Raw genomic sequence first — 25,291 nt, forward strand, 5'->3', positions numbered from 1 at the left:
TAAAAGGCGTCAGGCATCTGTGGCGATGTTGGCAACCTACCCGGCTCATCTTAAAACAGAAGTAAATAAGTCTGACGGCTTTGAATATTCTCGGGTAATTTCCACTGAAGCTTCAAAGCCACAAAAATGTAAGTCAGGGCAGCCCGACCACAAACTAATCTCCAGTTACCTCCATGGTACTGAAGTGAAGGCAGACGTCTGAAAACCTGGATGAATAAAACCAAAACCATCGACACAGACAAAGAGAAGAAATATGAGTTTGTAATTTGAGTGTTCTTACTTTTAGTTTTCAGTCTGTCAGTCTGTCGCTTTAATAAAACCACCGGTCATGTCAGCGTTTGATATCGGCAGCAGAGAAGAGGTATCAGTGCATCTTTACAGATCCACTCCACGGTCTCCAGATAAAAACTGGTGGAGATCTGAAACATCGTTTTGTTTTCTTATTAAACAAATTCTATCAACTTTCATTCATCACCATAAACCGTAAAACTAAAGGGGCAAAAACTGATTTTCTTTTCATTCTGATGGACATGAAGACACTTTTAGCTTCATCAGCTGGTTAGCTGGAGCCCGTTTTGTGGATCTTGCTCAAGTTTTCCCATGATCCCCCTCTCTCCCGACCCCACCTCCATCACCTTTTAGCCAGTAACCACTAATCTGCCTTCATCACGTCCTCTCTCCTTCTTTCCTCCTCTGTTGATTTCCATTCCTCCTCTTCCTCTCTACCTCCACATCTCCATCCATCCATCCATCTGAACCTCCATTATTTCACGTTTATATAATCCCGAGAGGCCCCTCCTCTTCCTCCCTCGTCTGTTGTGAACTGCTTGTCCTCCTCTGTATTCTTTCCTTTCTTTTCTTATTTTTGGATGTTACCTTCCTCCTTTTCCTCGTCGCCAAACCCCACCCCTCGTCCTCTGTCTCTCTCTCTCTCTCTCTTTCTCCTGCTGAGCGAGGGATTAAAAACCTTTTTATTGCACTGTTGATTTTGGTTTTGTAAGATATTAATAATGAGAATAATGTTAATAATCTTCTTATTGTGACATAACCTGGTCTGGCCAGATTTAAGGAAGTGGTACTTTAACTGGAGGAGGAGAAATGTTATTGTTTCTGTTCATATCTCTGTAATAAGCTTTTTATTTCTGATTTGTTTTATATTATTTTTTATCGTTGCTTTTTTTGACTTCATAAGTCGACTCTGGATGTGAGCCAGAGGTCAGTGTTTTCTGCTCTGAGATGTCTGCTGATTGGACCAGGCGGTGTCACGTGATCACATCATGTCGGTGTAATTCGTCTGGAATTCCCACACATTAAATGTTTATTTTAAAATTGATTTGATTTAAAAGTTTTCATCCAGTTGTTTTCCTCGTGACACATTTTAAGGATTTTAACAACAAAATACATGTTGGATTTGTTTTCTCATGTCTGTGAGAAAAGAAACCTGAAAAGACGTTCATCCCCTCCAACCTCACGTCCTTCCACACAACATCCCACCCTGCAGAAAATGTCAACATCCTGTTTTTAAATTACCACAATATGGAACATATATTACATAAATCTGGAAGTCTGTGGCTGCTGATGTTGAAATAAATTGTAAAAGACTAATTATGCATTTTTTTGGGTGCATGATGTGTGACAGAATTAAAACTTTGAAATCTTATTATGATTTTAGTGTTTTCAGAATGAGAACTCTTTGGTGTATTCTAAACTGAGCTTTGCATTTGAATTTAAATTACATTATAGTTTTAGCTCATTTCTAATGAAATAAAATGTAAATTACTTTTTTCACGGTCATATTCACAGTCTTCAAATTCAGAGAGAGTCTTACCATCAGAAAAAAAAAATCATTAGAAATTAACCAAAATCAGAACATAATTGAAATTAAAATGCAAAACTCTTTAGGCTGCACGTTTAATTTTCTTATTTTTTATGTTTTGTGAAAACGAAAATAAGATTTCATCGTCTGCATCATGTGCACACAAACAAGAATGATTTTGTTTTAATATCAGCAGCCGTTGACTTCCACACAACAGTGTTTACCGTGTGCTTGTATGTGTTGTACATGTGATACAATAGGAAAGTGGTTTAAGACCACAGTTTGGACTGTGTTGACTCTGAATGATGCTACATAAGGAAATCTTTTCTCTCTATTTATTTATGTCATTTATATGATCAGTTGGTGCTCATACAGCTGGTGTCAGTTTCCCACCAGCTTGTAGTGAATGTGAAGGAATATGTTTTTTTGTGTGTGTGAATGGTAGCAACAAATTTTCCAGCATTTAAACTCTCAGCTTGCTACTGATTCATTTTACTGTTAAAACAGAGCAGGTACTGAAAGAAAAGTTCTGTTAGTTTTATCAGTGTGAAATACTTATGGTTACCAGATCATATTCATTTAATGGTCAAAGTATATTAATCTGACAGATAATTTAGAGATTTTAAGAAAAACATCAGTGAAAACTGAATTAAAAGTTACAAAACATTAGCATGTAGCTTCAGACAAAGATCATCATTCGCGTTATGCTCACATCCTCATTATATTTCCACGCTGCTTATATTTGCCTGTTTGTTTCATTCGCATCGTCTCGGTCAGCTGTGTTCTCTCATTGGTACGCATCACGTTTCTGACACATCCTGGTCCTGACAGCAGCCAATCAGAGGGCAGAACAAACAGGAAAAGGAAGGAGCATTACCTGTCTGTATGTTCTGTACTAAGGTCGTTTTGTTCGAGAGTGGTCAAACTGTCAGCAGCTTCTGTGGGAGACTCACCTGCTTTACACTGTCGGGCCAAACAGGGTCTGTCTGGATTCAGATTTAGGATCAAAAGACTGGAGGTCTTTCTCAGTCCGCGGTCTTGTGAAACATTGGTTATGGTTATGGTTTAGACTAACATCAGAGGTGACGTCGTCAGAAAGATTAAGTCAAAACAACATTTCTAAACCCCAAGATATTCAGTAAACTGTCCATAAAACGAGAAATGTTTTTCCCTAAAAAATGACTCAAAATCGCTGATTGATTCATTTTAAGTATCCCACCATGCATTTCACATGAGTCAAACTTCGCCAAACTTCTTGCATTATAACCGTAAGTGACCAAATTTAGAGATTTATTTGGAAATTAACAGCTTGGATTTCAAACATATGTTGATTTATCAAAATAATACATCCTTGATGCGTGTTAAAAGTGAACCAAGTCTGGGAGTGCTGTCCCAGTTCTAGACAGAACAATCTTGTGATTTGAGACTCAGGAATTTAATTTGCAGAGATGGAACCTGCTAGACTGCAAATTCAAGCTCTCAACCAGGCCACTTCAAACTCCCAAAAATACAAAGTCCAACTCCAAAAAATGAGACATCGAACTCTAACCTGCCACAGCAGATGGTTTGTTACACAGAACCATCCAGGAGGTCGTCTTTGGAAACTGATCAGGCACTTTCAAAAGTTCTTGGCAGGTGATTGGATGAACCATCTGTCTATCACCGTCTACCTTCAACCAATCAGGTCAACAAACCATATGACACTGTAGAAGAGCTCTTGCCAGAATCAGTCAGAAGAAGAATGACTAGTTTCTTCTCGCTATTTCACACCTGAACCACACCTGCAGCTGGTCCAAACCACTGTGGTCCCGATGCTAACCTGAAGCCTGGCGTGATGGGTTGTTGTGATTTTGTGATCGTGTGAATCCAGCTACCTCACAAGTTTAATTAAAGTCCCAAAACACAAGATCAAATCTCTTAATGTGAGAAAGATCTCAGATCTTTGTTGAGTCCATTAGTTTTTCTGGACATTCCACGTCGGAGCCCAACACCTGAATCTTCAGCCCTCTTTAGCCCGACACTGGAAAGCTGCTTCTTTCTTAATAACTACTGAGATCCATCGATCTGAAGGAGCTGCAAGCAGCAGAAGATCCAGTACCACCAGACAACAACAAGCACAACTCACACCAGTTGGACGCATCAAGTGAATATTTAACTGCAAGAAAAACTGAACTGATCAGTTTGTTCTCCAGCTGCTCCGGGGTTTGGGCTCTGGTGTTCTCTGAACCAGCGAAGAGTTGTCGCCTCCCTTCTGGTCCACTCAGTTTTTTTGATCTGTTGATCAGCCAGCACAGTGATTATTAGTTATTGGTGCCATCAGACAGACCAGCTTGCAGAGGGAATTTCAGTTTCAACTTTTTTGTGTGATATTTTGATAATGTCCAGCAGGAAGTCACAGGGATGTTGTGATTCAACAGTCAAAAAGGTTTAGTGATGATTTTCTAAATGCAGTTTTAAGAAATTCTTTTAACACTTGAAACATCGGTGGAGTCAAAAAAAAAAAATCCAATTTTCCACAGTTCTTTTTTATGAAAGACGGTTGGAAAGGAAAAGGACAGAGGACACCCAGACGTGTCGTGTCTTGGTTCACCACAACTGGTAAAAGCTCTGAGATTCACCAGCCACTAGTTTACCAGCCTGCCAGGTGTCCATTACAGCAGGAGGACACCTTCAGATGACAGCTGTGGGTGTTTGCTGTCCTTCTTTTTTTTAATCCGGTCAAATGTTTGAACCTTGGAATCTCCCCTGCAGCTCTGTTCTGATTGGCTCTGGTCTCTTCTGTTTGCATGCTGAGGGCAGGGATTGTATATCTGTGGGACCTGATGAAGTAAATGGATATTTTGGTGCAACTTTACCACTAAATGGCCTTAATCCAGTGTGTCGACCTGAGTATTAACCTGCAGAAACGTAATGTAAGTGCACGGCGTGAAGTGTACTACAAACAGTGCAATAAAACAGAAGTATCAACGTTGTGCTTCTTTATGTCTGAGGAGGTTCTCATAATGACAGTGTGCTTACAGTTCTTTTCTTACAGACGAACACACTGGAGTACGGCCATCGTGATGTAAAGTTACACCAGATTTTTTATGGCAAATAATCTAGTGACATCCTGTGATCCTGCATGTACAAACTGGAACTGGACAGGATGTGATGTAAAACATGTCACGATTATCCTGTGTGGTTATGTTCTCGTCAAATACTGGAGATTATTAAAAAGTGACAAAATCCATATAGAACGATCAGCCACATTAAACCATGTCAATGCCTCAGAAACTCAACTACCGTCTCGTTCCAGAGCTTTTGACCGTAATTTTAAACTGGATGTGATCAGCAGGAGTGTGAGCTGGTTCTGACTGGACTTTTCTGGTCTCGATGCAGATTCTGCAGTTTTGGTGAACAAAGTGTTTGTACATGCAGGATGAACATGCTGAGACCGTCTGTCAGTCTGAACCTGTTTGTACATTATTGTTTGATTCAGTTGATATATAATGTGTTTTAATAGAAACATGCTTGTGTATGATACTAATTAAATACTATGGAGAAACAACATGAGGTGTCTCTTATCTTTGATTGGAATCATCAGTAATTTAGACACCTGTGAATTTTCCAGACAGGTTTTTTTTTTGTGAATGGGAGAATAAAACGTAAGTATTGATGCTATAATAACCTGCAGTCCAACAGGCAGAACAGCGTGTGAGAACAGTTCTCAAACTGTTGACTGAAGTCTCCTGATATTTAATTCAGCTTGCAGCCAATCAGAGACCAGTATTTACACAGTTGTGTTATATAACAGTCTTTATGCAGTCTGAAGAGAGAGACACAGTTTATAGTTTGTGTTTTATCTCACTTCAACATAAAATTAACATTGATTTTGTTTAATACTTTACTTTCTGTATTTGTGTTGCATTTTTTCTGTTTTCTGCAGTGAAGCTGCAGTTATGTGTAAACGTGTTCATGTGTCAAACCTGCAGTGTTAGTGACAAGACAGCAGGGGGCGGCACACACACATATCAAACCTCCTCAGTTGTGTTATGTGTGCGTGTCTGTGTTGTGTGTTTCTCTTATGACCAGTTTGTGTGTTCCAGGCTCAGCTCTGTGTGTGTGTGTGTGTGTGTGTGTTGGATCAGCTCTCGGGTCAGATTCAGACTAATTTGTCTCTTCAGCAGCAGCTGAGCTCAGCAGTTTAATCATAATCACAGTCAGACTGAAGCCTGTCAGCTGGTCTGAGGTCACATGTGAAATTAAAAACAGAGTAAAACACTGAAAGAGAAACTCGTTACAGTAAAACCAACTCATTCTGAACTTGGTCTTTGGTCTTCGTTGTATTTTCATCAGAAAGTCCAGTAAATCTATCTTTCTATCGGCATTAAAACATGAGTCAAACTGGTTAAACATACTCATGTAGGCTCATATAGGGATGGGTGGCGCACTGCACTGTGGGAAAAAAGGACAAATCATCAAATATTCATATAGGAATATTCATATAGGACAGCCAAAACTGATTGAATAAAAAGGTGACAAAATTTTATATACATGGTATTTATGGTGATATATTGATCATGTGAAGAGATCAGTGTGTTTTTGGTGTGTGGAGAAGAGTTGTTACATCACAGCCACGGCTCTCTGATCATTCAGGCTTTTATTTTGGTGGATAATTGACAGTTTAGAAGAGAGAAAGAAGAGAGTGTGGAGCTCCGTTTTCTCAGAGACTCAAAAGCAGACGGACAAAAAAAGAAGTAAAGAAGCTGGTCATTTGGTCATTTGGCTGTGACGTGATCGCACTGATAAAACTTCATCTCTCCATCCATCCATCCGTCTGTCCTCTCCTCTGCCCCTCCCTCCTTTTCCTCTCTTGTCAACAAGTGGGTAAAACTTTTCTTTCATTGTGTGTGTGTGTGTGTGTGTGTGTTTGTGTGTGTGTTTGTGTGTGTGCGTGGAGCTACTTTTATACCAATCAACAAAGAAGCAGGCCTCAGAGTTTCCTGTCTGCAGTACAAGGTGGTCCCACCAGTGTGTGTGTGTGTGTGTGTGTGTTTGTTCCCAGTGAGAGTCAACCTAGCTCTCCATCGGGACCCGTGCTTGTTGTCATGACAACAGTATCCCCCCTGCCCCCTCCTTACTCCTTCCCTCATCAGTTTTCCCACAGAACAAAACCAACATTGTGCTCCTGGTTTTCTGTGTGTGTGTGTGTGTGCGTGTGTGTGTGTGTGTGTGTGTGTGTGTGTGTGTGAGTGTGAGACATTCAGGTCAGATTAGTTTGTGTTCATTGAGCTTGTGCTCAGAGAAACACATATACACTCACACACTCTCTAACACACACTTGTCGTTCTTTATTCACTCTCCCTGTGCTGCTGATGAGAGGGCTAAGTCACACACACACACACACACAGACACACAGTCAAACACACACACAGACACACTCTTCTGGACAAGTAGTGCTTCATATTTGTTAGGATTCACGCAGTGAGCGAGAAGTTCAACACTTGAATCAAACTTTCACACACAGAGTTACAAAGTAAAGAATAAAAATGTGACTTGTTTCTCAAAAGTTCTTCATAATTTTCCATTGGGTCAGATTTAGTTGATCTAATGTCAGAAATGGAATATAATATTCATGAGCATGTTTTCATTAGAGTATAATAACATGTTAATAAGAATTGTTGTGTTTTCATTACCTTAGAATGAGGAGCTCCTCTTTCATGGAGTTTGCCCATAGATGTATAATAGAACTAGATGGAGCATTGGTGCTCAGCCTTCCCACCAGTTTTTCCCAGTGGCCACTTGCGGTATTGCAGCATAAAGAGTCCACCATTATAAAAGAGACATCTGTGAAGCTGTCGACAGGACACCTCAAACTGCAAACAAGCTCAGTTATGATTCTTTCTATGATGAATATTTCATCTGTGGAACTCACAGACGAGGGTAAGGGGAGAAACACTGCTATTGACATTCAACCTGATGCAATTTACACGTATATGTTTGTGTAACTGTATGGCTCTCTAAACAGCAGCCCCCACGACATCTTTCACAAAAATTCAGAGCCTTGTCGACCGGTAGACATCCAGTCACGGGGTCGTGGCCACTGTATGCCCCGACTAGTGCAGAGATGCGAGGGCCCGTCCAATGCTACATCCAATTTAATTCTATTTAATTTTGTATTTTGTTTGTAGCATAAAGGAACTAATGACAATAAATGACCTTACAAGAGGAAGGTGAGACGAGGGACATTCAGTTGATTGCAGTCTACAACTTCACCACTAGATGCCACTAAATCCAACACACTGGTCCTCATTAAACAGCTACAAGAATAAAATACAAAGTTAGACTAACCCAACCCCCTCGCTTCACCCAGAAAAAGAATGAATAAGTGAGAAGTAGATGTGGTCGTGTGAAACAGACACCCACCTCATGGATCGGTGTGGGACTCGAACCTGTGACCTTCCTGTTACGTAACTGCAGCCTGCAGTTGGTTCCCATCCAGTCTGTCCCAGAGACATTCTCGCATGACCAATGGAGGTCTAGTCTAGTGTGTGTGTGTGAGTGAGTGTGTGTGTGTGTGGCTTCATTAGTGAACAGAGGCGGTCTGTTCAGTAGCTTGTATCAGAGGGGCGAGCTCTCATCACTACTAATGAGAACAACATCACCAACCTCCTGAAACACTCTGTTCCTCCAACTCTCCATCAATCTCTCTCTGTTTCTCCTCCTCTTTCAGCTTCCTCTTTTCTCGGCCCACGATTCACTGATTGAAGGGCTGAAATTAGATTTTGAAAGGCAGGTTACTCAAATTACATAAAACTTACAGTAATTTTTCACTTATCTCAAGTGTCTATGTAAGACCATTTCTACCAAGATAAGAAAATGAAATATGTGAGTCAAACCTGTTGACTGTCTAATGCCAGGTTCAGACTACATGTAACACCTGACCCAATGTGGGGCATTAGATCTGGGTATTTTTTTTAAAAAAAATACAATACCAGTGCCCTTAAAGTGGCACTGATACTAATACTGTACTTCATTCAGTACCTTTTTTTTTAACTTCCATGCTTTTAAACGTGTTGGTGGCCTCTCAAGATGCTGAACTGCTGCACCACGCTTTACTTCCAGGGATGGGAGAAAGTCACCATTGTGCAAGTCACAAGTAAGACTCAAGTTGAATCAAACAAGAATCAAACAAGTCAAGTCGAGTCCCTGCTACAGGTCGAGCAAGTCAAGTCATTCCTCAGGTCAGATCTCAAATCAAGTCAGAATTTTGTTCTGGTGATCCACTCCAGTTTCTACATTTGAATCAGAAGATAGTTATATTCAATATTAAGGAAACCTGAGTACATCTTTAAAATCTTACTGATATTTGAAATTTTGTGGCTCTCAACAGTCTTATTGCTGATATCCCTCTCCCCAGCAACATTTTCCAGCTGTTCCTTGGAGATCCTGCAGTGTTCACAAACTAGATGAGATATGTAATCTCTGCAGTGAATTCTGGGTCAATCTCCAAGAAGGAAGGCATCCAGGAGGATCCTGATCAGATGCCAGAACTACCTGAACTGGTTCTCTGAGCTGCTCACCCTATATCTAACCCTAACCCACCCACCCTTCAGTGGAAACTCATTTCAGTGCCATGTATCCTCTATTTCCTTCTCATGACTATAGGTGAGGGTTGAAACATAGATTGATTGGTAACTCAAAGGCTTTTCCTTCCAGCTCAGCTTGCTCTTCTCCACAACAGTCCGGTCCAATGTCTGCATGACCTCAGATGACACACCGATCCACCTGTCAGTCTCACGTTCCATTTTACCCTCAGTGGTAAACAAGACTTCAAGATGCTGAAACTCCTTCACCCAAAACTTGAACAATGATCAGGGGATGTGCCACGTGCAGAGGACAACAGTCCTGTCTCTGCATCAGTTTGCAGTCCTGGTCCAACATTAAAATCTGGTGTAACTGAGGAGTTTGTGAGCATAACTTTGGAACAGGAACACCAAGTCAAAGAAGGAACTGAAGACTCATTTTCTTTCCATGGTTCAGGCTCCAGTCAGCAGCTTTCCATGCTTCTTGGGAAAGATTTGGGTTCATTATCCCTGATGAAGGCCAATGAGCAAAGTTGTTCTTTATCCAAAAAGGGTTGTTGACCTCTGCGTCTTTCCTTCTCCAAGCACTTTGGAAGTAGGTGAATTTCTGCCGTAAATCCTTACCCTGCTTCTGCAAGATCATCTGTAACTCAAGGCCTACTTCTTTTGTCTAGAGTTTTCAGGTGTATCATCCTGCACATATTTCTTTTCCTTGGATGGCAAAGGAATGACCCACCCTTTGGCTCAGCCTGATAGTTTTACCCTAACCCTGACCAATCTCACTCCTCATACCTAAACCCTAACCAACACGGCCGACGAAGGCAACAAATTTAACCATGGCAGAGTAGGACAGGTCATTTCTTCACCATCCTAGGGAAAAATAAACACTTCCTGGATATAGTTTGCTCAGTTGTCATGGACATAGCTCAAGTTTCATCACATGACCTAAGAATGGACCTAAATTCACACAATAACAAGTGGCTGTATATGGTTAAGATGTAAATGTCCTTTGTCTTTCTCTTGTCGAAGACCTCTGATCCCCGTCTACAGGTCAGTTATCACATGACCAAAGTTCATTCTTGGCTCATGTGATGGAGCCTGAAGCAGCTCTGTGTATCTGAACAAGTTCCAGAAAAAGCCAGATTTCAGATTATTTTGTCAGACTTTGATCATATTTGTCCCAGCAGTCTATGTTCTCTTTAAATAGCCTTTTACATTATCTTCCACCCTCCTGGGTGTCTGTCTGCTTGTCTGTCCCTCTGTAGGACACAAAACATCATTTCCTTAACAGCCCTTTAAATTTGTAAATCCCCTTCACGGGTTGCCGGGGGTAACCAGGCAAAGACGAGGGAGGAAGGAGACTCGCATTGATTAGAAAAGAGTTTGAGTTTCTAAATTAACACAACTCTGTGTGTGTGTGTGTGTGTGTGTGTGTGTGTGTGTGTGTGTGTGTGTGTGTGTGTGTGTGTCTTCTTTCTCACACGTGAATTTGGGCTGGTATCCCATGGCGACGGGACAGTAGTGAGGTCATTGATATGCAGCGCAGCAGCTCTGCTGAGGGAAAATCCTCCTCGCTCCTCTAAGCAGGAGGAAGGATTCCTTTACACCATCTGAAACTACATGAAGACAAAAGCCTTTAATGATTTTCACAAAATCTTTTTTGAACATGAAACCAATTATTCTTATAAAAAGTTAATTTAGTGTTTAATGTGGCTGCTGATGCCAGTCTTTTTTGTGATTCACACATTCATGATTCTGTTTCCTTCCTCTCTGATCAGATAGATTTGAGACTGCTTTTCATTTTGATAAAGTTCTTGTGCAGCTGCTCGTGTTTAGTCATTTTAGAAAAAGAAACAGAACTCGGGCATCGTAGCACCACTATTATTATGACTGTTCAAAGGCAGCCTATCACTTGGTGCTTGAAAGTGCTGCTTGCATTGTTGTCAAGAAGTGCTCTGCCAGTCGACACCGTGACAACCTTGACACAGCATTCCCTTTGGTCCTCAGCAATACAGCCACAAAGTGTGTAGCTGATCTGATAAATGGTTCTTGAGAAAGGACAGTCATACATTCAGATAGACAGAGTCCTTCCTTTATAGATGGATGATGCTGCTACAGCACCAGCTGTTCGCCAGATGGCACCAAATTTGGCATGGTCACACGGACAGATTCAAGACTTTTTTTTTTTAAATATAAGCCCTGGCCACAGGCAAACGAGAGGGCCAGCTATAGAAATCTAAAACTGTAACATTTTCTGGCTTGGTCCAAAGATGTTTTTTGTTCTGACGATTTCTCAAAATTTGTTGGAGTATTAACTAAAAACCAGATGTAGACAAAATTCTAAATGGCAGAAATTCAATCTAGACGCAAATGTTGTAGCCACAGAATCCTGGAAAACAAATATCTCTGATAGTTGTTGTTATAGCAGTGCTACCATCTGGTCAAGTTGGTGCCAAATTGGACACTGTACTTTCTTGAGTCCTCAGCAATATACCCATCAAATGTGTGAAGTCGATCGGATGAAGGTCTGCAGAGAAAATCGAAGAATAGATGGACAAACATTTATAGTTAGATTTCTTAAACTGAAGGATATTTTGTCAAATGTAGTTCTTTACTTCCTTTGTGCATTGGCTTGATTAGTCTACTAGATCATTAAAATAAACCAGGGTTTAAAAATAAACCAGGGTTTCATCTGCATAGCATCATTGTGAAGGGCAGCTGGTTCCAGAAATGTTTTTCTCCATTTAAAAATTTAATTTAATGATCTCCTCAATGTTACTCAGGACTCTTCTTAAAAATGTTGCAATTCTATATATTTATTATCTGACTTGTTTTTAATTGTTGTCAGAGCTGTAGTAAGTGAAAAATGATTTATTGTTGCAGTAAATTGTTGCTAAATTCATCTTAAAATCCAGAAATTATAGTAAAAGTGAACTGATTTACAAAGCAGATAGTAAAAACAGCTTAATCATCAGCTTCCAGCTATAACATCATTATTGCATCAATAAGTTTTCAAGACAACTGTGGTTTAAATGACTTACATTTATTTATAAATTACAACGTCTACATCTGATTGGTCGGTTTATGCCTTGTTCACAAGATAACCTGGAGAGACACAACAGAGTGAAAAATATAAGACAGGCACTGAAGTTAATTTGTTTTGTGTGGACTGCCCCTTTATTAAAAAGTTATGAAAGAGTAGCCAGGCACTTAATGTCAACTTTGTTCACGTTTACAATAAACTCAAACACGACACCAGTGGGACTCCAGCTGTTAGTATGTCTCGTTTCTGTGACGATGAAAAAAATTAAAAAAAAACAGACCAAAGGAGTAAAATAAACATATTTACCGTCCAGATGAAAACATGATCACTGCCACTGAAGGTTTTCTGTGAGATAATTATATAAAGTAATAAAAGTGACTTCAAATAGTGATGTTTTGGTAAAAATCTACTGTCACTAAAAAGAGCATCATTTGGGATTTTACTTACTTTACTGATTACAGCTGATATTCATGATCTTTTTCCTGTTATTATAAAACACAGAAGCTCATATTTCATAGGTGTATGTAACTTCAACATGTCCTCATATATAAATGACAGAAAGGGTCATTTGATTCCCTAAGAGGCAGTTCAGATGTTGCATCCAAGAACACCAGCCGTACCACTTTCATCTTTTTATCCAAGGTCCTTGAGAGGTCACACTACTGTCGCACCAGCGTTACAAAGCAATCAGCTGCACAGGACACAGAAGAGCGGCTGATTATACTGAGTCAGGAATACCATGATACACACTGGTGAGCAGGATGTTATGATAGCTAGTACAACCATTACCCCTTATCATCAGCAAAATAATAATCAGCCGCTCTTCAGTTTGGCTGACCTTTCAACTAGATGTTGTGATGTCTTTGGACAGAAAGGCTGAAACAAGTCCCGTGGTGCTGATTAGTTAATCCTTGTCACATGACCTGCCATGCACTTGCTGCTTTCAAAAAAAGGTTTTCATCTCTATGTGCAAATGGGCAACGCTGACACTATCAATTTGAGTGCACTTGTCGCGTGTCTCCATTTAAAATGAGCACGCCCAAAAGACGCAACATCTGAACGGCCCCTGATGATATAATCTGTTGGAAAGAACCAGCGACAGGCGTAGCAGACCTTCGTCATCAGGTGGTTAACATTGGAACAGCAACAGAAACACATTTAAAAGATCGTGGTTTGCGTTAAAATAACTACTTCCTTAAAACATTCAGCACTATTAGTTTCACGTGAGAACTGCATCCCCGTCTCCAGTGTGAAAGTCCACCTGTCCACCTTGACCTCCCCTCAACAGGGACTTTCTCGCTCCTTATACCACGGTCTCCCTTACTGCTTTGAAGGTCATGCTGACTGTCACAAAAAAAAAACTATTTCACAAACTGCTGCGATACTGGGCTGAACTGTAGTCCATCATTTTCAGAGCAATGGGACATTTTTCAGAATAATGGGTCATCAGCACAATGGGAAGTCCCCTTTCAATATATCCAAAATACTTCCATGTTATCTCTGAGGGATAAGAGATGATGGCACCAAACATCTGCTAGGTCTTTTTTTCCATTTTACATCAGCAAAGAGAGCATCATCTAACCAGCAGGGCCAGACAGACTGAATTATAGCAATAACCCATCCAGACACACAGATCAGATCTGATACTGAATTATTTTCCCATGTTCGATTAGTAGTTGGACTTTAAAAATAAAACATGATGATTCAGTGTCAAAGATGTTTGCACATGTCTTAAATGCCTCTAACTTGTGACCACGTGCAGCTGCAGGTCAGGACGGATGTGGTTTTCTGTCTCCTGAACGAGCTGCTCACAGCGTGAAGTTAGTCTGACTGGTTTCTACCGGCTGTTGATTGAGACACTGACAGTCTGACAGTCTGAGGCTGAGGAGACACTAAGGCACAATCGGCTCTGACACACATTATAATACCATGAATGTAACACTGTGACACTGAACATTACAAAGGCATAGACATTCTTGTGACATAAAAAATTTACTATCTTGCTTCCCTTCATAAAAAGATGTCATTAGTTGAACACCCTGAACTAAAATAAGCTACATTCATATCTTCTGTTTCTTCATTTGTTCTAATTGTTTCAGTTTGACTGTCTGAGTGAAACCACTGTGCTAAAAAACATATTAATATACTTTAATACTACACAGTTTAACTTCCTGTACAAAGAGACCACCTCAGTACTGAGACGGTCTGAGTCCTGTTCAAATACTCTTTAGATCTCCTCCCTTCCCCACTTCAACACTTTCTTCCTGTCATGAAGCTGGATGTTCTTCACATACACACAAGCTGAAATCATTTTTACTACAACCTTTACAACCAACACAGCTCTGATTGGTTGATTGTTTTCCCAACACTAATCACTGGGAAATCTGAGGTGACCTACAGGCCTAGAACACAGTCAGGGTAACAAGAAGTTCCATTGTGGTGCTTCTGTTTAAGGGCCTTTTCACACCTGAAAGTCTGAAGCATGGTTCATTATTGGTTTTGGAGACAGGAGACAGGGAACTGAAGTTCCTGTATTGTCAGTTCAGTGCGATTTCTCTCTGATTCTCTTTGAAAATAATTGTGATGTGTCAGATGTCAGTTAAACTTTTGGAGCCTGGGCCTGCATGGGTTGTATTTCTCTTATTAATCATTGGTATGTTTTGGCCATAAAATTAATTAAACCAATCAGAGTGTCATCTCCTATTTCCCCTGGTGCATTGCTGTTTAAATGGTGGATTTGCCAAGTTTTTGGAAGTGAAGCTGAGGAAACGGATCAGAGCTCAAACTCTGGAAATGTGAGCAGCAGTGACTTTGACATCAAAGGGGAGTTTACAGTGGCATTGGTCTTCGCTGAGGGACAGGTAGATTGGCCAGTGGACCATCTGCCTCCGCTGTCTCCCGATCCACAACTCTGCATTTTTCAATTCTGAAGATAGCCTGCCAGATTTTAATGTAATTGGCCTGAAAGTCCAGACTATCAAAAAAAAAAATTGTTTTCACACTAGAAATAAACCGAACCATGGTTCAATTTGATACAGATCAGTGGTCGGCTGTTTGGTCTGGACTGTGGTCCGGAAGAGGTTTCATAACTGTATTTTTGGTTCAGATCAAACTGGAAAGTCCAAAACTCCAGACCAAATGATGTGGGTGTGAAACGGTCCTGAAACAAGCTACAGAAACTATAATTTCTCTGCCCATTGACGTGTAAAAACAAGTTGGATTATTTCTACTTCAGTATGTTTGACCAAAGTCATATTTACAGCTTTAAAGCAGCTTATTCATGTTTCCATCAAGCTACTAGGAGGTTTAAAATGCTTCCCTAAATTTGGGCTTTAGGTATCTGCTACTTTCCCATGAAAACACATAAATATTTCATCTTCACACCAACTACAGAAGACATCCATGTTGTTTTTCCATCATTGTACATCATCGCATCAGGAAGTTGGAGGGTAGAGTCCATTCAGAGAGTCCTGAAACAGGCTCATGCTTTTACAACAGCTGGTTGTGCAAGTACAGCAACATTTCTAATCTCACTACAGATTAAACATCACTTCCCGCACAGACAGGAAGCTGCAGGGGGTAACACGGTGTCCGTAGAGGAATATCATACAAATGGAACTCTGGAGGAGAGGACAGGACAGGAAGACAGATGATCAATGATCTGCAAGGAACAGAGAGACAAACTGATGGAAAGACAGGAGGGAAAACTGGAAGGCAGGAGAAAGGAAACAGGAGTTAACAAGGATGGAAAGGAAACAGTGTTGAAGAGTAAAAAGAAGAGATGACTGGATTGATTTATGGAGGAGGAATCAAAGGATTGATAGTTGAAGGAGGGACCTATGGCTCTAGCTGGAGATAGACAAGATGGCCGACGTGTCTTTAGCCTTGTCGAAGAAGATGGATGTCTCATTTGCTGCCTTCAGTTTGACCTGGGCAGAGCTTGGCGAGCCCTGAGCCGTGGTTGGCTGACACTCCTGACAGCAGCAGCAGCAGCAGTCCATGAAGGCCTGACCGAGAGCCTGAAACACGACAGCATGCAGGTCAGTGATGTCTGTTTTCTTTTGTCTTTCTTTTTAACCCACCCTTGCTAGCTAACAGCTGGGTCGGTATACAAAGATGGACAACATGACAGCTCCCTATAAGTGGAGCCAAAACATCTGGATGGCCCCCTGGTGGCTGGTTACAGTACAGATCATAAACCCTGCCCCCTCGTAACATGATGAAGTGCCCTAGGGTGCAAATCTAGTGGACAAGATGTGGAAAAGTGCCATACTGGCTATTACTTGGCGTCTATGTGCCTCTAGATGGTTAGAGTTAATAGCTCTCTGTGTGTTTTTTATCGTAGAAGTGTAGTAGTTGTTGTACTTTAAGTCACATAATGAAACTATGTGCTCCACCACATACAGTAGGTGCCCCTTTTAATTTTTTTACCCCTGTCACTCAGACAGTCCACCACTGCTATACTACATTATACATGCAAACTTCTCCCATGTGCATCAAAAGCTCACAAGCAATGCATCCTGGTACATATAGGCACTGTTGGCACGGCTCCGTGAGCATCTTGGTCAATCTAGCAGCACTGAGGAATTTGTTGCTCTCTCCATCTCTGACCTACCTTACACAGACACAGCAGCAGCACCGGCGTCACCGATGACTTGAAGAACAACAGGAAGTGATGCAGCAGCGCCAGCATGGCGGCCGTGTCCTCGGAGACGGTGATGTGTGTGTAGGCCAGCGTGATGTTGCAGACATGTTCTGGCAGAGCGCAGACGCCGTAGACCACGGCTAACGCTAACAGCGTGCAGTTCAGCTGCCGCTCCACTGCCTGGTGCTGCTGACGCTTCTGATTGGTGGAACGGTCGTCTTGGTTACGCTGCTTTTGGGCAGAGCTGGAGTCGCTGTTGACGTTGCGGGTGGCCATTTGGCAGAGGATGGTGAAGAGGACGGGGAGGCAGAAGTAGCAGCCGAAACACCACCACATACGACCCTGGAACAGAGAGTAATGCAGGAGTAATCTGATTACTTTACATGCGGATGCTAATACTTGGCAGTACTTTTGTTTGTAGTAGTCTTTAGTACAATTTCTGGGAGTTAGGGTACCTCATACTTGCGGGTACTGTCTTTGTGTCACTTTGTCATACTTACTGACTGTACAGCATTCAAATATTTTGCTCAGTTCAGAAATACTTTGTCAGTTTTTCAGTTTAACTGAAAAATTCTTATGTCTTATCTCAGAGTTTGACAGTCACTGACCTCTGAGTCCTCTACCATCGTAACATTGTGATTTAAAAGCCTTCTGTATTTGAGGTCGTCTGTCCCCTCAGAGTTGACCTACAATTGTTGACAAAGCTCCATTTTTGACGTGTGAGAGAGAAATAAAAAGAAGACGTTGCTGCTGATCACTGCACTACGTCTCCTGTGTACAGATATGTGGTGCAGAGAAGACGTCCCTCTTAGATCCAGCAACAGTATAATCGTCCATCACGTTGTGTCACTGTGTACATCGCCCAAACACCAGTGTTACAATCTTGTCCTGTAGTAGTTTGTAACTTTCATTTCTATCAGGAACTGTAAACTGTGATGGATGTTTACAACAGAACCTGGAGGTCTGTTCTAACCGGGAAATTGTATTCTTAAGTCTTCAGTCAAGTCGAGATTTGTGTCTTTATGTACAGAACTCTTCTTTGGTAAACTGTGGCTGTGCTACTTTCGAACCTTTCAAAACCATAGTTGAAGTTTACAGAAATGGTTTGGTTTCCCTGAGGAAGGGTTTTTCAGAACAGCTAAACATTCCTGTTCTGAGGAGGTCCAGCTCTTTGCACCGATGCACTGATTCAGGACCGTGATGCTACAAATGATTCTGGATCACCGACCTGTAAGTTGGTTCTCTCAGTTTCAGCACCAAAACAAAAGCTTTAGGTTTGAGAAAATATGGCTTGGGTTAAAATAACTTCTACCTTAAAACAATCATCAAACGCTGGTCTCCTTCAGCACGAGACTGGACAGTAAGAGACAGGGGACAGTAACACCAGTACAGTAAGTACATTGATACCTGGTCACAATTTAAGATGGAGTAAGTAACTCTGGAGAAAGATACCAACACACTGAGTCTCATCTCTCATCTCAGTATTTGATGACCTGTGAATGAGACGCAACTTTCAAACATCTTCCTCCAGATTTGTTTTACTCCACCTTTAAATGTAATTCTCCGTCCCAAAAGGAACAGAGAACAGAGTTTGTCCTGTGTGTCTGTCTTATTCTCACCTGGTGATACCTGAGCAGCAGAGAGTGGAGGGAGTCGGGCAGGTAGAGGGTGAGTGGGGAGGAGGGGGTGATGGTGCAGGAGTCGACCAGGCGGCCGGTGGACGGGGACACGGCCTGGCTCAGCTGCCACAGGAAGATCTCGGGGCTGGACAGCAGCAGTGCGGCGAGCCACACCAGCAGCAGCTTCAGCAGCACCGAGCGGCAGCGCTCAACCCGCCGGGCCTTCGGCTGGGATGAGGAGGTGGCGGCGTGGAAACGGTCGATACCCAGAGCGCACAGGGTGAAGGAGGTGATGCCCAGAGACACGGCCTGCAGAGACGTTCCAACATCAGTCTGTGAGTACATCTTTGTTTGATCAAGTGGTTTTGACCTTTGTCACAAATTTAGAATCAAAAGCTTTACAAACAATGAAGCAATAATACAAGCATGACGTGAGCTGTGCAACCTGAGGTCAGCTGCATTGAAAACCATGGAAGTGTCACTATCAATGATGTTTGCATCGGGTTGCTTTGTCCCTTCACTGATGTCTGCAGGCATGTCAGTCATAGTCGGCTGGTTATGTTTTAAAATAGGGAAGCAAACTTGGAAAAATACAATAATTGGCTACAAATTTTGTGCATTTTTACACTACCCTATATCTTGGATTATGCCAAGAAACAGCAAATTAGCCAGAGATCGTCACAATAATTGGACGAAATGAAAGAGGAGATGGGGTGGTGATTGAAATCATTTCATTTAATGTTTATTTTATAGGGTCAGATACAATATAATAGAGAATTGCACAGCAATTTTCCAGGACACATCTGATGGAAATACTATTGAATGAATTTGTCTAAAAATATATAGTTATAGTATATATAGTTTATCAGTTTGAGCAGCATTCCCGCCTTTTTTAAACCAGGAAGTGAGACTGGGGTCCTTAGGGTATAGCTGAGCCTTTTTATGCCTGATCAAATCATGGTTAAAGAATAAAGTTTTTTGCAAAAATCTGAATTTTAGTGGTAGTGTCAACAATTTTTAAAGATTTTTGTGGGACATGATTTGTTCCAATTTTATATGATAATTTCATAAAAAGTTGAGTAAACACTATGTTACATTTGTGGATAAACACCAAACATGAAGTTTTCAAAATTCTTTGTGGGTGGCAGTAGTTGAGCCTGGAGGTGTCATGGTGGACTGGTAGCTGGAGACGTGCCAGTTCACCTCCTGTGGAGCAAAGTACTGAACCCTGGACCTGACTCTGTGTGAAGTATTTATTCTTATTCTGAAGGAAATATATTGAGCACAGTTTGGATTGATCACTGTGTCTCTCTGTACCTGAGTTTTTTTTCTTAAGAGTCTCTTAAAGAGAATCTTTTCATCCATACGTTACACCTTCATATTCATGTGACTTCACACAGTTTCTTGCCGTCCATGAGGCAGAACAGAAAGCAGTAAACAATCCAACATATCAAACAAATTCTCTTTGGTAGTGATTCGTAAATATAATTTTCATTTTCTTCAGATAAAGTGTTGTAAATGTAGTTTTAGTATCCTCAGTTCTGTCTCCTACTGACTGAGCTTCATGTGTTTCTCAAACTGTAAAAGGATCTTCCTGCCCAGTCTGAGTTCAGTCACCTCACAGATCAGATGTTTCTGACGACATTAAATCAACAACAAATCAACATTCTCCAGAAACTGACCTAAAGACTTCACCGAGGCTTAATGTGAAGGTCAGTTTGGTGATATTTTATATTTGTCTTGTAGCCAACAAACATGTTCAGACTCAAACCAACATGTTGGTGCATTCAGGTTCAGTTATTTCCCTAAAATTGCTGTTGTGGCTTGCAAGAGCAGAAGATATGCAGTGTTGATTAAATTTGCATGTGATGTGTTGAAATATCAGGTGTTATTTAGCACAATTTTGTGAGCATTTTCATTTGCTAGTTAATCCAAAAACAAAGGGAGTGGTTCAAAACAATCAAAGGTTCCAACTCCTGACACAGACAGAAGACGTCTCACTCTTCACTCATCGTACTCTTTCACTTCTCTTTGCCAACGAGAAAGACAGACTCACACTCAGAGTTCAGAGAATTTGTGTATTTTGCCGAAGTGGATGTCAGAATTCAGCGTCACAAAGGGACCAAAATATTTCCTCACATTCACGTCCCTGAAGTTTCACTTGAGCAAAATTCTTGCACTGTCAGCTGGTGTAAAGGAGAACGTCTGCAGGTTGAAGTGAGCAAAACACAGTAGAATAATACCTTCAGTTCTACCACAGTAGAACCCAGTCTTCATCTGCAGGAGCACTTTGACTGATGAAAACAGTCACTGATGTTTTGTTTGCCATCTTCAGATCCGTCAGATGTTTCAGAGGGACATCAGTTTCATGTCTTTGTGTCCAACACAGTGAGAATTCCTGGACATGTTTAGCCTAGCTTAGCACAAAGACTGTTTGCTCAGCTCACACCCAAAGAAAAAAAAATCCCAAACTGTCTGCCTGACAGTTAGAAACAAGAATCCCAGTGCTCATAATCTGCTCAGACCCTGTCCTTATATGTATATTTACAGCTGATATTAAAACGAGTTCTATTGTATCAGATCTCAATATGTACACAGAGCTGACAGCCTGTTATCCCAAAAACAAATGCTCTCTGCTCTGAAAATACATTCTCTCCCTGCAGATGTTAACTCAGGGACTGCTGGTCCTGTCCACAGGGCTCAATCAAGGCTTTGAAAAAAAGTTTAATGTAAACTCTTTGGTTTTAACAAAGACTTTGACTGTGCCTTAAATCTAACAGTCAGAATTCAGATAGACGTCTAAATTCATCCGTTGCACGGAGCAGTTTAGTTCTTGACTATCTTAAGAAGGACTAGTAGCACAATGAATTCTGGGCAATTAAGACTTTTTTGAAAATTAAAAACATTGCTGACCAAGTGACCGCATCTAACCGCTCAGCTCCGTTTACCCCAGCAGAAAAATATGTCCTTTGGAGGAATTCAACAGTTACAAGAACATTTTACTTGGAGAGTTTAGCAAAGAGCGAAATAATCCCAAAAAAAGTCTGCTATGGAAAAACAATGGCAGCAACAGTAAGCAGTGTTTAAAACAGATAAAGAGAAAGAAATTCAAAAGAAGAAATCCAACAACTGGAGGACCACAGGAAAAGCTTAAAGACACTAAAGACATGGTGCTGAAGATATCATTGTTAGCAAACCACAAAGTATGAGCCATGTTTAACTCTTTTTTTTTTTCGGTTGAGTGCTACTGATCAGTCGGTGGTACTGATTGTTACCATGGTAACGTGGGTGTTAAGCTTGAGTCAGCATGGGGTCTTTTTTTTTTTTTGGCTTACAGTTAGTCAGTCCTTATTTTTGTAAGATGGTCTAACTTGCAATAGACTAATTAATCAGCAAAATTAAGACTATTGTAACACGACACAGCATCCTGAAGGGCTTTTCACGCTGCGTATTCTGGGGATTGTGTGGGGACTGGATTAAAGAGCAGCGGACCCTGAGACATGCAGGATGAGGGGAGGAGGACTCGGTCTTTACATGGATGATGCTTCGTGCTCAAACAGTCAAAAGGGCTTTTCACACTGGATATTCTTCACCCAGGGCTAAGAGTTAAACCTGGGATAACTTAGCCCTTTTCACACACATATTGTTAACCCAGGATTACGCTAAACCCAGGACTATATCTTTGTGAAACCGGCCCTCGGTCCAAATCGTGGACTAGTGAACTTTTGGACCTGTGAAGACCTGTGCCAGGTGTGAATGGGGGTCCTGATAATCACCCAATATAGTGACCCTCTGGCCTTTTCTTGAAGATTTGTCTGAACACCTTCGTGTTCCTCAGAGGATGAACCCCTAACATTTTCAACACTCCATGAGGTTTTCTCTGGCGCCACCTTCAGGACAAACCACACATTTAACCACCACACAGCACTGAAAGTATTTATACAACAAACACATAAAATGACCTTCAACCAATCTCACTTCCTTTTCCTCCTCCTACTTCCACATAAGCCCCACCCACCTCCATATAAGGCACCATGCGGCAGGTGATGTCACCCAGGATCCTCCTATGGGCGAGCTGGTTGAGGACCACCACGGGAAGGCAGAGTACCAGGACCAGGAAGTCCCAGAATGCCATGCTGGCCAGCAGGTAGTTCCAGGCGGACCTCATGTAGTAGTTGTTCCAGACGACGCACATGACGGCCATGTTTCCCACCACGCCCACCGCCAGCACCAGGCCAGCCAGGAACAGGACGGCGTAGGCCGCATACGAGCTCTCCACCAGCGGGTAGAACGGGTTGTAGAGTCCCGGCGCATCGTGGTCAGAGCTGGAGCTGTTTCCATGGAGATTAACATTCTCATTATCATTACTGTTGTCCCCTGCTGTCACTTTCGTCCCGTTGTCGAACTCTGTGGCCTGTGGCGTGGTCACTGAGTCGTTCTCAAAGGATTGGCTGAAGGTGGACTGTTGCTCCTCCTCGTCTGCGCCGCGGGCTAGGCGGCGGTGCTGGTCTGCGTCTAGATCCAGCATCTCAGGGACGGGGAGGCTCTGGTTGGGAGCATCGTCCCGGGTCCTGAGCTGCTTGGTGATCCAGAGGGGCTCCAGTTTGACACGGGAGGAGGAGGGTTTGTCGAGGGCGTCGCGCTGACTGTCGTGCTGCCCGACGCTCTTTGCGTCCGTAAACAGCAGCGGCAGGTACAGACACAGCCACAGGCTGATGGACAGAGCCATGGTGCCGATTTTAACCTAAAAGATTCCTCTTAAATTCAGTAGATTCAAACCAGATTTGTTCAGGATCGGTTGTTTTCCTGCTTCAAAGGACGAAACAACAGAACAAAAGTGCAGAATTCGGTGCAACGCTCCAAACTAATTCTACTAAAATGTTCCAAAATGATCTGCTTGATGTTGGGAAAGTTTCCAAAAACCTTTCAGGAAGATGTTGATCTGATCCAAACTTCCCGGAAAATGATTGTCACTTCAATTTTCTGAAGTCGACAATGTCAGGAAGAAATTTGGTTGAATTATGTCAAAGTTATCAGCTGTTTACTCTGACATCCAAGTCTGAATAAGTTCTTAGATGATGAAGAGATGCTGTTGCTTGTTAAGATGTCCACAACACTTTTAATAAGTTTGTAGTCCAGACAAGATGATGGTCTCTTCTCTTCTCTTCTCTTCTCTTCTCTTCTCTTCTCTTCTCTTCTCTTCTCTTCTCTTCTCTTCTCTTCTCTTCTCTTTAAACTCCCAGTACTCCTTAAAGTTTCCCACTTTAAAACTCTGCTCTGTTTCTCCCATCCATCAGAAATCCAAACAGGTGCTGGAGCTCCAGGAGGAGGAGGAGGAGGAGGGGGAGCAGGGCGAGGTCTGTGTCCGTGTCGGGGCTGCTGTGTCTGGGCTGCAGGCAGCAGAGAGTCTGGGTGTCCTGGAGCTCTGAGGGTCTCTGGGAACAAGCAGCCCTCTGCAGTATGGCTGGATGGAGCCTTTGTCAGGACACACACACACACACACACTGACAGGCCTGCAAACACAAGCATACAAACAAGGTTGGCACACACACAAATACACACATTTGTCTGCACAATCATGCATGCATACTTTCTTTTGCTCTTTTTGGCTCTCACTTTATCACACACACACAAAATCAGTTGCACTCTCAGCTCTGCTGCTCTCTGGTGGTGGTTTTACTGGGAACCAGAGCCAGTTGAGTTCATTGAAAGAAACACATCTGACTCGAATACTGATGACACCACTTGTGTGTGTGTGTGTGTGTGTGTGTGTGTGTGTGTGTTCTTGTTGTTGTGAGAACCAATTGAACCAACTTCTCAGTGAGAACATTTTTTCAGGGTGAGGACAGATTTGGCTTCTCCTCACTTTCGTCTGTCAGAGAGTCTCCTGTACTGTACAACACCATCTACTCCTACAAGAGCTGCAGATTGTAAGCTCCTTCCTTAATCAATCATTGGTAAAATTAACGATAAATTAATATTTATTTATTTTATTTATCATATTTACAGTCCTAAAAATTTTGCATATATCAAACAATACCAAATGTATTTTCCTCCCTCAGTCAAAGTGAGTATCAGATAAGATGTGAAACGTTCTCATAAAAATAATCTCCACTATATTTCAGATCTTTGACAGTAGATCGATTATATTTGACATCATCAGGCAAATTCAAAGCAAAATCATCTATTAATTATCATCCCTCACTCCAACCTGATGATGTTATCTGAAGAATGATATCAGAGACTCTCATAGAGATGATATTTATATTTTTCTTCTTCTCGTTAAACCTCGTGCAGATCCTTCTTCCTCTGAATCACAGAGCTCCATCGTTGTCCAAAAAACTATGAAAAATGACAGTGCAACGCACTGCATCTTCAGAAAACACATGCAAAGAGACAAAACACCTTTATAGCAGACCCAGGAGGCAAAATAACAACAGAAGGCCAAACATCAGCAAAAAAAATATCTAAATAAGTACAAATAAAAAGTTTAAATAATAAAATAATAAAATATATTAAAAAGAGACAACAATATCAGATAAAAGTAACTCTATATCAATGTTTATTAAGAAGTGATTTAAAAGATGTCACTGATTCTGCAGG

General features: G+C 41.6%; 1 protein-coding gene across 1 annotated transcript; it reads right to left on the reverse strand.

Annotated features, from left to right (window-relative positions):
• Positions 1-15,139: 15,139 nt before the first annotated feature.
• Positions 15,140-23,838, reverse strand: LOC146324569 (G-protein coupled receptor 37-like 1). The gene is made up of 4 exons (XM_084720159.1): positions 22,707-23,838; positions 18,689-18,997; positions 17,040-17,411; positions 15,140-16,443 (listed from the first exon to the last, which is right to left on the reverse strand). Exons 1-4 carry the CDS (start codon positions 23,415-23,417, stop codon positions 16,270-16,272), a joined length of 1,566 nt encoding a protein of 521 aa, XP_084576285.1. The 5' UTR covers positions 23,418-23,838; the 3' UTR covers positions 15,140-16,269.
• Positions 23,839-25,291: the final 1,453 nt, after the last annotated feature.

Source organism: Lutjanus erythropterus, chromosome 6 (assembly GCF_056507025.1).
Source record: "Lutjanus erythropterus isolate fLutEry1 chromosome 6, fLutEry1.hap2, whole genome shotgun sequence".
In the NCBI taxonomy this organism is placed as follows: Eukaryota; Metazoa; Chordata; class Actinopteri; order Lutjaniformes; family Lutjanidae; genus Lutjanus; species Lutjanus erythropterus.

Bases quoted from the DNA above. Each gene is read 5' to 3' on its own strand.
- LOC146324569 (XM_084720159.1), bottom strand. From the start codon at position 23,417: ATGGCTCTGTCCATCAGCCTGTGGCTGTGTCTGTACCTGCCGCTGCTG. The intron at 18,998-22,706 runs GTGGGTGGGGCT...ACGTCTCTGCAG, and splicing joins GCATGGTGCCTTATATGGAG to GCCGTGTCTCTGGGCATCAC. The intron at 16,444-17,039 runs GTAGGTCAGAGA...GTCGTGTTTCAG, and splicing joins TGCTGCTGTGTCTGTGTAAG to GCTCTCGGTCAGGCCTTCAT.